The 13,319-nt window shown below is 36.0% G+C and overlaps 1 protein-coding gene across 1 annotated transcript in view; it reads right to left on the bottom strand.

Annotated features, from left to right (window-relative positions):
- Positions 1-1,951: 1,951 nt before the first annotated feature.
- The window catches only part of ptprn2 (protein tyrosine phosphatase receptor type N2), a 271,230-nt gene continuing 259,862 nt past the window's right edge, over positions 1,952-13,319 (bottom strand). Inside the window, 4 exon segments of the mRNA NM_001128667.2 lie at positions 1,952-2,811; positions 8,525-8,598; positions 10,787-10,851; positions 11,926-11,979. Of these exon segments, the coding sequence (NP_001122139.2) occupies positions 2,740-2,811; positions 8,525-8,598; positions 10,787-10,851; positions 11,926-11,979 (265 nt within the window). The 3' untranslated portion in view covers positions 1,952-2,739.

Here is a 13,319-nt window from a genome sequence, read left to right as displayed (position 1 = left end):
TGATAAGACGCAGGTTAAACGACAGATACATATGCAAATCGCATGCAAATCAACATACAGAAATAGCAGGAAGCCACATAGACGTCATCATGAGTGCTGTCAATAATAGCACTGCAGACAGAGCTGCCGATATGTATGTTTGCACCTATATGTGAAAAGCCTGTTAAATTATTGTGAGGATGATACATTTGTATTATTTGTCCAGAAGCAATTATTATTTGTGCAAGGATGAGTGAAGCTAACAAAAATAAATAAATAAATAAATAAATAAATAATGCTACATGTCATGGGCAATAAATAAATAAATAAATAAATAAACAAATAAATAAATAAATAAATAAATAAATAAATAAATAATGCTACATGTCATGGGCAATAAATAAATAAATAAATAAATAAATAAATAAATAAATAAATAATGCTACATGTCATGGGCAATAAATAAATAAATAAATAAATAAATAAATAAATAAATAAATAAATAAATAAACGTGATTAATCACATCCAAAATAATTGTTTGTTTTGACAATTTAAATGTGTGAACTACTGTGCATATTTATATTTAGATATAAAATATATATGTAAGTGATACTATCTCATAGTAAAGTTTAGTCCTGTATTTACTATAAGTATAGTTCTGTATCTGTATTTTTATACTGTATTTACTAACACGAATTAACAATGAACAATGCATTTATTACGGTATTTATTCATCTGTGCTAATGTTAGTTAATGGAAATGAAGTTGTCCATTGTTAGTTCACAGCACAATGCATTAATGTTAACCAGCATGAATTGGGATTTTAATAATCCATTAGTAAAGGCTGAACTATGCTTAATAAATGCAGTACAATTAGTGGTGGAAAGAGTACTGAAAAATCATACTTGCTGTAAGTAAAAGTACCATTACTTGCCCAAAAAGGTTGTGTAACTAGTAAAAGTATCTGTTGTAAATATTACTCAAAGTATGAGTGAAAAGGAGCCCTTTTAAAAGTACTCATGAGTAGTGAGTGTTACACAGTAAAAAGCTGATGCATTAACATCTAATTTGTGGATGTGTGTAAACGTTACGTTCTGTAGTGCATGTAGTTTTGCCCAGCAGGCACACAACACCATAAGATGGTAATATAAGGTTGGATTTAGGTTGTGGCATCAGGTGACTAAAATTTAATGTCTAGCCAGAGTCTACGGACAATGTTATTTTGATGTCCAATAACAACATCAAATGACGTTGATATTTGGTTGTTTTTAGGTTAGACATTGGACATCGTTGGCCTGACATTGTGTTCTGACATGAGCCCGATTTTCATTTCCAAACAAAATGCAATGTCCCCACGACATTGGGGTACAACTTCAATCTGATGTCATGTTGACGTTTTGTGCCTGCTGTGTGTTTAAGGCCATTTCGGTCATCATACAGTAAACATCTGTGATCTTCTCATCAGTGATATACATCTAAACAGTCTCTGGGTCAATGCGTGTAAATAATTTGGACATCTACTTGGACACTTTTAATGCTTCCAAACAGTTTACTGCAATTATAAATCGCCCATGTCTTGAAGTAGTTCATTATGGTAGGATTTCTTTGTGTGATTTGATTAGACAGGAATCACAGGACTGATTTTTCTAATCTCCACAAGAAAAAATAGAGTAGGGACTGCAAGTTGGAGGAAAGTAGTGGAGTAAAAGTACAGATACAGCACTAAGAATATACTCAAGGAAAAGCACAAGTACACATTTTTTAATCTACTTAGTAAATTACAATTTCTGAGAAAAACTACTCAATTACAGTAGTTTGAGTATTTGTAATGTGTTACTTTACACCACTGAGTACAGGAACTGTTCATCATTAGTATAAATCAACTAAAATTAACTAATGAAACCTTGTTGTAAAGTGTGACCAAAATCTTTTTCATTTTCTATGCACAAAATGATTTAGAAATGCACTTGTGTTACAGCATTATGATATTTATTATGTTACTTTTATACTGCACACACAAAAATAATATATACAATTACATTTTGGCAGACCATTTTAAATCACATGGTTCATTCTGTACGTATAATCAATTATAATATAATATATTTATATCTAATACAATCTGTTTGTTAGTTGACAGAAACGATATATCACAACAACAAAGGTTGAGTTCAAGTAAAGCACAACTGGAAAACCGTAATATGCTGGGGTAAACTTTATCTTAAGGTCTCCTTGTTACAGTTTAATTATACATTTAGGTTCTGAGTCATTCATTAAGCACTTACAAAAGGGTTAGTGTTATAGGAGCAGGGTTTAGGGTTAGTTAAATTCACATAACAAAGAGACTGTAAAATAAAGTTTCTCATAGTTGCATTAATATTGCTCATCCATAACTGTAAAGGTCAGTCACATGATCTCAGTGTATAATAATATAACTGCAGTGGACTAATACAGTGTAATACAACACCGCTAAAATCACATCTGCTTCACACAAACACGTTTCAGATATTTCAGATGCACAACTATGTAAACACCAATTTAATCTGCAAATATGATTGCATGCCTAGTTGGCTATACAGTAGTTGAATATCGTTCTAACATTTATTTCAATGCTATAGAACTTTACACAAAGTACAAAGAAACGTCTTATGCAATACAGTCTGGAAAGAGCCTGAAATAGTGTCAATTTTCATATTTATCCAAAGTTACACAGAAAAGATAGGAAGAAGACTGGTTGGAAGTGTTTGTGAAAGTTCCCTTCACTGAGGCAGAGCTTTCAGGATGGCGTTCACCTCTTCTGCTACAGCCGTCAGTGCGAACTCAAATTGATCCTGAAGACAGAAAAGTAGAAGAAGCTCAGGTACGCAGCTGAAAAACCATTCCACACCAAGCACAACAGACACCAGTGGTACATTTTGTAGACTAGAGAAAAGTGGACTTCAGTCCAACAACAGTCAGATGTAATAACTTGTTGAAAAGTACATTTAAAATGTTTGTGCACGCTGCATTTGTATTTAAAGCTGCAGAGAAAATGTGACTCAACGTGCTCTGTTCAAACCATGACTCAAACAGTTTCTCATCCCTGAGGGCCGGCATGTGAAGATCGATCATTGTCTGAAGAGCAAGCCTCAAAACCAGCGTTTGAAACTCAAGCCTCCCACTGCAGGCCATGCAACAAACCAGGCTGAAGTGGGCGTTAAGTCAGATGCAGAGCTTCACAAAACAAGAAACGGATACAAATCCCTCCTGAATTAACTTTATATGCACTTTTCAGTCTTTTCAACCACCATAATTTAGTCTTTAAAAAAGCAGGTAGTTTAAAGTCAAGGTAAAGGTTTGTGAGGCCAGTAAAAAGCCAAAAAGTGTGAATACATACAGTATACAGTTTTATTACTTCAGTTCATAGTGATTCTGCTACAAAGCTTGCAAAATGAACCCTAGTCTTTAAACACAGATTTGGGTTAAAATATGGGCAAAACCTAGCACTAGGATCTGTAAACATGGACTGCAAACTCAGATTTATGTTACATAAATATTTTTTTGGCAAAACTAATATAAATTGAAGGTGAATATCAATCAGTCAAATTGTTTGTTGATCATCTTTCAAGAAGATATTTAGTACATTTTATACCACAAATATGTAAAAACAAAATCATTTTTTTGTTTGTAATGTGCACTGCCAAGAATTTAATACTCTAATTTATCTTTAAATTCATTTTTTTCAATATTTAGCTTTATATATTTTTTACTTCCGGATTCCAGATTTTCAACTAATTACATTAACCAACCATACATCAATGGTAAGGATATTTATTCAGCTTTAATGTGATGTATAAATCTTTAAGAATTCACACTTATCACCGTTCAACCCAAATGTAACTAAATGGTTGAGTTTGTTCTTATTTCACCCAAATTTGTGTTGATTTTTTTAAAAGCGTGCAATAAATAGATTTACTAATTTTAAAAAATCTAATTTAGAGTCATATATTAGATGACTTGGAAAGAAAAAGGCAACTGTCAAGTGGATGTGTAAATGTGCGCATTTTGCCACTAGATGGTGTCACATTAATGCCTTAATGTACTCCAGACTTGATGAAGTATGGCTGTGGATATTTATCAGATCAGTCAAGCTGTTTATGAGCTTCTCTTCCAGCGTAAACAAAAGCCGGAGAGCTCATGTAGCCGCTAAAGTACAAAACATTCCTTTTCTGGGCCAGGAATGAAGTGGCAGAGTGGATTTTAGCAGGCAGACCAATTTCACACACCAGTTCCTGCTTTGAGAATGTTGTGAAAAAGGAGGGCGAGAGGCTTCCTTTGGACATATGTTGCCTTTGAGCAGCGTAGAGCTCAAGTATTGACTGAGCAGGCCAGTACAATGAGGAAGGCAATTACTGTACTATACAGAGCAGAAATTAGCAGATTTAACAAACAAATCAACTTGAGAACAACAGGGCTTAAAGGGATAGTTCACTCAAAAATTAAAATGTACTCTAACCACAGCTGGAATTTTTTCTTCTGTTAAACAAAACAGATATTTGGGAGAAGATATTTACTGTAGAAGAATGTTGAAAATTGATTCTTCAGACATTCTTCAACAGAAAAAATAGAGAATCCCATAAGGTTTTTTTTTATAATTTCTGCGTGAATGATACTTTAAGGACAAATAGTGAATGAAATGAATGCATTAATTCTCTTTCAGTGAAACATTTCATGGTTAAGTTAAAACAGCTAATCTAAACTTTGCACAAATGCAATCATTAGTTTAGAGTGTTCAGTTTATATATAGATATCACTGAGTCAGAAACATACTATCACAAATTACAGACTAGCTCAATAAACATTTTTTCCCCATCATATCCTTTGATTGATACATCTTTAACTATTTGATAGCTCTTTGTATTTTGTTAAGTTGAAGTTACTCCAGAAACCCATCGAAATTTACTGTCTGCTTAAAAAAGGGTCTGGAATTCATCTAAATGCTGTGAATTTGTCAAACACAATGATATATGAGCAAAAATAGACAGCTGATTATTCTGTAAAGTAGGTTGACGGCTCCAAAATATCATTCACAAACCCAAATACATTAAAAATGAACAGATTATGTCAGAACTCCAAATATACTCATAAACCGAAAGCTACCTTTTCAACACAACCACAGAGCTTTAATATTTACTAACAGCTGCTAAACAGGTGTAGTAGTCAGGTCCTTATCTTCCATAAACAGCAGCTAATGTAATTCAGCATGACTCTGAGGAGGAGACTGTCATTTACTCATCTTGTTATCTCATAACAGGAATAAGCTTAATATATGTTTCTTTAGCATAGTTTACACAAAGAAATGTACCATATCGATACTGTAAAGCTGGAGACTTTGTAAACCCTTATGGCTGGTGTTCAAAATGTAGCTTGCAGCATCAACAGGACGTATTTGTCATGGTAGAAGTGATCAATTACAAGTTAATTTTCTGAGCCTGGCTTTTGGCGCTGTATTGACTATGTGGTTTTAGATTACAAATCGATGTTAATTATAGCAGTGTGGTTAGAGTCGTATTGTACAGGACATACAGCATCAGGAGGATTTGTGCAGGTGTAAAGCTCTAATGGGACAACTGACTGAACTGTTCCTTCTTGATGAGGTTACTATGGTGTTACATTAAACAAGTAATAGCGATGCTTTGTGTACAAATGTTCATGTATTAATAGTTTTCTTTTTTCCCAATGTGGTAACAGATTACAAAAGAAACATCCTATGTTGTCTGTGAAACGCTGTTGACATTTTTTATATAAAGCATTTGGGACATTTTAGGCAGGTTGACAAGAATGTGACAAGAATGTAACTTTTAAGCACAAGATCCTCTTTTCTGACACAAGAAATGAATGCTTAATGTTTAAGATTATGCCAAAAGAACGGTTCTGTATGTAATTTCAATGTTTAATGCACATAAAGGCCCACTGTAAAAAGCTTTACTCAAAAAAGTGAGTAAACCTATTGTTTAAAAATTATTTGACTTAAATTATTTTTACTTAAAAATAAAGTAAAATAAAACAAAAAAAAAAACCCTATAATGGGTTTTAGAAAAATAAATCGTTAGGTTAACGAATCTTAAGCCGTGTTGGAGTGATGTCGATATGGAACTCAAGCCCCGCCCATTAGTTGCACATGCAGACCCAGAAAAACAAACACAGGAGAAAGAAAAAAGAAGACAAACACTGTAGCAGATCCAGGTTGAATTATGCCACGAAGACGCTGTGCTCTGAAGTGTGAGGGAAAATTTGTGCTATTTTCCCTACCCAAAGATGAGGCTGTGAGAGTCAGTGGTTGAAGTTTATTTTTGCGAAAAATACCTAAGCATTATAGCCCCAACCTTGTGCTGTGTACTCGTCATTTTTCTGACAAGTGCTACAGCAATCTACATGCTTACAACGGGGGATATATCACTGTTTGTTAAAGGTAGGATCAGAAAAGACTATTAATGTATGGCAGCGGTTCCCAACAGGGGGGTCCAGGCCCAAAAGGGGGCCTCAGCGAGATTTGTGGGGGGTCGTGTCATATTTAAAAAAATTCTTAGCAGGGGGCAATAAGGAGAATGATCATGTTGCCTGAGTTTATTTTATCCCCTACCTCAGTGGTCCTCAACCACCGGTTCGTGGATCAATTGGTACTGGGCCGCACAAGAAATCATTAATTACGATCTTTTATTTTGAAAAGTCTTTTATTTTGAAAAATGACCATATTCTCTTGCTTACATCTCGGTCACTTGAATGACCAAATTGAACCCACAAGCAGCTAGCAACTAGAGTTTGCACAAGTTTGTTCTTTCCAATGGAGGTGCGTCGCATGAGCGCACAAGCGGCGTGACGCACTCACACCAATGAACCCTGGGCCGTAAGCGCACCGCAAGTCACGTGAAAAGAATTGACCAATCAGCTTCAGCTTGTATGGAATATTTACATTTCGGTAAGACTAATTTTCTCAGACAAACAGAACACAAAAACTGCAGTGGTTTGTACTTTTCTCCATAAATAAAACTTGTATCAGAGCGATAGCAATGTTTTATCAGCTTGTCATCCTCTGAGAAAACGGTTGATGGCCACAACAAATAACATGCAAGTATTAAATTGTAATAGCCTATATTATTATTTTTTGCTTATACAGCAGTGTGAATACTGATTATTATGTTATTAAATTTCAAATAGGGCCAATTTAAAGTCCAAAGACTTAAGTTTTTTCAGTTCCAAATGGGCTACTGATGCTTTGCTTTATATTTTACATTAGGTTATTTTTTGTGCATAAACATATCTAGATATAGTAATAAACATACCGTTTGTTTAAAAACAACATTTTTTTGTCATCATTACTGCAAACTTACATATTTTCCAAGGGAAAAGGGGGTCTCAGGCAAAAAAGGTTGGAAAGCACCAATGTATGGGACTTTGTCAGAGCTTTAGAGGAACTTTACAGTACACAGTTCATGGATCAGTTCCTTTCTACATTTTACAAGTGTAAGTAAGTGTGATTAAAATAGTTGCTTCTTTGTTTTCTCTAGTTTGCAAATTATGTATTTACTTGTACTGTATCTAGTTTACTCTTTATATTCACATATCGTGCTTTATCGTGCTTTTGCGAGTGGTTGTGATAATTAGGTAAAAATAGATACTTATTATAAGACATTGAAAGGGTTTTTGACCTTAGCATGCATATCAACCTGATGTTGGAAACCCCTAAACCAAAATGTCACCTTTTAAAATGCATAATAGGGGCTCTTTAAGTAAATAAATTAGCGAATGATTCTTAAAAAAATAAGTCAACTTAATGGTTCCAAGTTACAATGGGGTTACTCACTTTTTAAAATCAAGTGTAATTACATTTTACAGTGTATTAACAACTATTGTTCCACATGGCCAAATCTGTAGTATGGTCCTAAATACATAATAAAACGATCCTAACATCATTTTTAATTACCTCATCTGTCGACATAATGGCTGTTGAACTGCAAAGCTTCTGCAAACATATTCATTTCACCATGATTGGATACTTTCATGAAAAATGCCAGTTATCTTACCACGGTCATTTTTCTTGAATGTTTATGAGAGGACAGAGTGCAGCACATATTTTATATCTAAACATCTATTTTATATCTAAACATCACTCTCAACAGTGTGGCATTTAGATTTTTTTAATCAGTTCTGTAACTAATCAAAAATTCTAATCCAAGGATGAAAAGGAAGAGTATTATGAGTATTTCCAGCAATTGAATCACATTCAGTCTCCTGCATGCATATGCATTGCTGGCTGCAGTTCTTTTAACATTCACGTGTCACTAAGGGTTTCAGAATTTTAAATGTAGATTTTTTGTTTTCTTATAAAACAAATATTTTATAATTTCTAACATTTAATTAAAATAATATTTTTCTTATACTTCAAAATCCTATTTATATATATTTCATTTTTTTCTGACTACAGAACAAAATCTTTAGGAGAGACCCTGATCATTCGTAATCCTGCAGTGTTCTTTAAACAGAAATTTTGACATGAGATCTTACCTTGGTCTGCACCATGCCTGATCTCTGATCTCTCAGGTGCTCCAGCGTAGCAGCAATATCAATCTCTTTAGCACCTGAAACAGAGCCACATAACATGAGTTCAAAGCACTTCACATAATCATAGATCATCTTCGACTCTCTCCAGCCCTTACTCTTTTTCTGTGAAATTACATTCCCTTTACAGTGTTGGACCAATGTTTTACCTCATTTTATCTCATATTAAAGTGATGGAAAAGACCAAAAACAACATTTCATGGGTTATTCTTGAAAAAATAAGTTGTTTTTAAAAAATAAATACAATAGTAGAAGTGAACAGGTCTGTAAATTATATAAAAAAAATCAGTACACATCTACAATGAAAGCTTTTATCTGATCTGATCTTTTGTGAACTCAAACATTTTAGACTGAATCAGCAGTTTTACATAACATTTTTGGATATGAATAAAACAGCGTTGCTAAGATTTTTGGTCAGATAACAAAATTGACTAGGCAGATTTAGCCAAGGGCAGCAGATCATTTTCTAAGATGCACAATATGTTGCATCGAAGGGATAGTTCACCCAATGAAGAAAACTCTGCCATCATTGACTCAAAATCTACATGTCCCAAACCTGCTTGTGTTTCTTTCTTTTGTTGAACAAAAATTAAGATATTTTAAAGAATGTCTGAAACCAGTAGCCACTGACTGCCGTTGGAGTTTTTCAAAACTCCAAAATGATTAAAATCTTTCAACATAAAAAAGAAACTCATAATGGTTTGAAACCACTTGTAGGTTAGTAAATGGTTAGTACATTTTCATTTTTGTGTGATTGATCTTCTAATAGAGTCTGTGATGGTGTTTAATGCCAACAAGCTCACACACTGAATCAGCACACAGCTTCCACAACTGTAACACTCATGCAGAGCTGTTGTCCTGGTCCAGACTATTGAACAACAGCACCACTGACTGAACCAAAACTGTAAAGTGAATATGAAAATTTTCACATGGTGGTAAAAGTGAAAAGGCTGATTAGGAGAAATCTCCCTTTTTACCTTTAGCTTGAATTACTTTTTTTTTTACAGGTCCATTGTTGTTTCTTCTCATAAATGAGAGGAAAGCAGCAGAGGTCTAACAAGGCCTTATTTCTCATTGATTTATTCATTCATTCTTCAAAAAGAAAAGAAAGACTACCCCCTCCTTCGTACGCAGACTGATGGAGAGAGAGAGAGAGAGAGAGAGAGAGAGATTGAGGGTGAAGGAAAGAGAAAAGCAGGAATCCTTATAGATGCTTTCTGAAAGGGAGCGAGTGCAGCTGGGGTTCCAGCCTCAAAAGTGCTCCAATACTTTCATGTCTTAAGAAGTGCGAGATTCCGAAGTTTAGGGGGGAAAGAGAGAGTGCGCAGAGGAGGGGGCATCTAACAAGAACGGGCTTTGGAATTAAAACAGCATTCTTCACTAATTTACAATTCATTCCTGGAGATGAAAAAAAGCCAAAGAAAAAATACGACAGGGTGTTTGAGGAAGGAAAAAAAAAAGAAGCAAGAAAAAGAGAGTGTGAGAGAGGAGGAAGACGTGAAGAACAGGAGAGAGAAAAGCGGGAATGGAAGAGGGAGATTTCAGTTGTTTAGGACTTTCTGAGGCTTTGATCACACAAGTGAACACTGGAAAGTGGGCAACCTGGGACCCCCTCCTTCTTCTCAGAAAGCAGACAAAAGGGGAGATGGAGGGGGCCACTGAGGGCCGAGGCTCCGGGCCCCTGACAGCATGGGAAAGAGGCACAAATGCGGCAATGCACTCCTTGCATCTGGCCTTTGATCCCCCATTATGAAAAAAGCTGCGGACCATGATCGGGTCAGGAGTAGGGATGGACTGGTGGCTAGAATAGAGAAAGACGAGGGGGAGGCAAATGCATGGATGACCTCACCAGATGGGGTCAGGAAGAATGGTGCTGCACAAATGATTCGGACAGGTTATGAAGGCACCTTCTGTCTCCATGCATGGATTCACATGACTTGTTAAACTCTATGTAGCAGCCAGTGTTTAATATTTGCATTTGAAAGTCAACCTTAGTAGCTGATAATGAGAAAAAATGCAGGTTGACACGACTAAAAAAAAAAAAAAAAAAAAAAGAAATCAAATTTTTTTGTCATGTTCTTTTTTTGAATAAATTTTTGGAGATATTTAGTCATTAATTAAACAGCGCCATCCTCCCCCAACGCACACTGGGACCCTCATTATATGAATGATTGTGTGCTGTCATGACAGCATGTCCTCATCTCTTACCTTTAGCCATTTTATTCAGAACCATGTCAATCAGGATGTAGGTTCCACTCCTTCCGGCACCATCGCTGCAAATGAAGACAGAAACTCGTTATCGCTTCTGAGAAAAGAGCAGACCTGTCTGAATGAGTATTACAGTGTGTGTCTGCTGAAACAAAAACAAAGCATTCATTTCTCTGTTGTGTTTCAGCCACATTGTTTGCTGTTGCATCATCCTTCAGCATTCACAGTAATTCTGTCAAAGACGACTGCTGTCTTGTTTTTCCTGTTCTTTGCAGAACTAAACTGCATTTGCAAAAAATAAAATAAATAACAAAAGGGAAAGGAAAAAAATCACACGACACAGCTCTTTTAAGAGCAAAAACAAAGAGTCTGAACACAGTGGGAATTTGAAGCGACTTGAAAAGCATTTTAAACTTGTTTTACCTTCTATACAATCTATTAAATTGTGAGAAGCAGCCAAACTCAGACGCAGTTGGATGGTAAACTGCATTTTGATTTGAAATCAAGGTTACTTTTCTAGACGTGCAGCCGAATGTTATGAGTGAATTACTGAATGAGTATGTGTGTGTGTGTGCGCCTGAGCAAAACCTGAGCAACCTTAGAAAGTGACAGACACACACAAACACACACACACACACACACACACACACACACACACACACACACACACACACACACACACACACACACACACACACACACACACACACACACACGCCCTCTCCCCCCACACTAGATGGGGGTTTGGGAAATGAGAAAGAACTATTTAGGGAAACTCATCCCTCTCTCCTGATATCATTCTGAATTATTCAGATATGCATGACAGCTGTGATGCCTGTCTTCCCCACAACACACAACATGCTGGTCATTAACCCTTGGTGTTAAAGATCATTTGACCACCATTTTCATTTACACAGTATCTCATTCTCATCCAGTTCACACTGAGGGTGAAGGCCATTCAATTATTACCATTAATCATACAGACAGCATTCACTGATTTCACCAGAAATAATCCATAGATAAATCAGTGTCTGGATTCATCTAATACAAGAACCACATACTTTAACAAAATGTATATATGTTACATTTGTATTTGTGTGTGTTCCTTATAACTTGTTTTGTATTGCTGTGGTACTTGCCTGCAATGAACAATTATTGGACAAGATCTGCCCCGGTAGCACTTGTTAACCTTTCTGCAATGACAGAAAAAAGAGGGTGTTAATATTGTGCGCAAGGAAGTAGATTATGGACAAATTCATTTGCCATGTCTGAAATCACTGTTGATATGTGCACATTCAAACATGCAGAAATGCTTAAATGGACACTTTCAGGCCTTCTAAGACATACAGTATCATCTTCAGCAGGACAACAATAATGAAGATTTGTTTCGATGGTTGTTTATATGGTGATTTATACAATGCAAGCCAATGGTTATATGCACTTTGAGAATCCAAGCGACACACTGAGATCTTTCATTCATTCATTTTCTTTCAGCCTAGTTAATACTAAGAATTTACTGCCAACTTATCCAGCATATATTTTACACAGCAGATACTCTTCCAGCTGCAACCCATCACTGGGAAATACCCATTTAGCTATTCAATTCACCAATACTGCATTTCAAGAGTTCACACTTAGCTGATGATTGATAATAAAGCTTGTTTGGTGTGCTGTCCCGGGAGAGAGCCCTGAGCTTATTAGATCCTCGAGCCCTGGGCTCCCTTCCGTTGCAGGGCGAGAGGGGAGTTTGAGCTCAGGTAGATCTCGATGACTCCCTGTCCTGCTTATTGTAGCTAAGTGTCAGATATGGATGCAGAGAAGGTGTACTTGGATTATTTGTTTAGGGGGCTTGTTTTTAAACTATGGGAGGAAACTGGAGAACCCAGGGGAAAACCCACGCGATCACGGGGAAAACAAGCAAAACTCCGCAGAGAAATGTCGCCTGGTTTGGAAGGGAATCAAACCGGGGGCATTCTTGCTGTGAGGCAACAGCGCTAATCACTGGCCACTGTGTCACCCGCTTGAAAGGAGGGAAAGTAGAGTTAGAATATCCTCCATAAGTCGAAGATATTTAGATGAGAAAAGTCTGGTTATTTATAGTGAGTTAAGGATCGTCTGATAGGACAATTAGTCATTAGCTAAAGTTGGAACAGCTGTGAACAATCTTAAGCACGTGATCCTCTCAAAATTTGTTTATAAATAAGCTTCACATCTTTGGAATGCACCCGGAGGAAACACATGCGAACATGGGGAGAACATAAAAACTCAACACAGCAATGCCTACTGACCCAGGTGGGACTTGAACCAGCAACCTTCTTGCCGAGAGGCGAGGGATCTTGTAAAATGAAATGTATACATATTTTGGTATATTTATGTATTTTTCTGACCATGTAGACATTTTGACAACTATTAACTTGCATTGTATGAATCACTGAGGAAAATGGTTTCAGCTAAAAATCTTCGTTAATGTACTACCACAGAAAAGTCACCTAAACCTTAGATGGGCCCAAGGTAAGTAAATCAGCAAATTTTT

This window comes from Danio rerio, chromosome 7, assembly GCF_052040795.2.
Source record: "Danio rerio strain M-AB ecotype USA chromosome 7, GRCz13ab, whole genome shotgun sequence".
In the NCBI taxonomy this organism is placed as follows: domain Eukaryota; kingdom Metazoa; phylum Chordata; class Actinopteri; order Cypriniformes; family Danionidae; genus Danio; species Danio rerio.
This window is presented reverse-complemented; position numbering and strand designations above follow the sequence as displayed.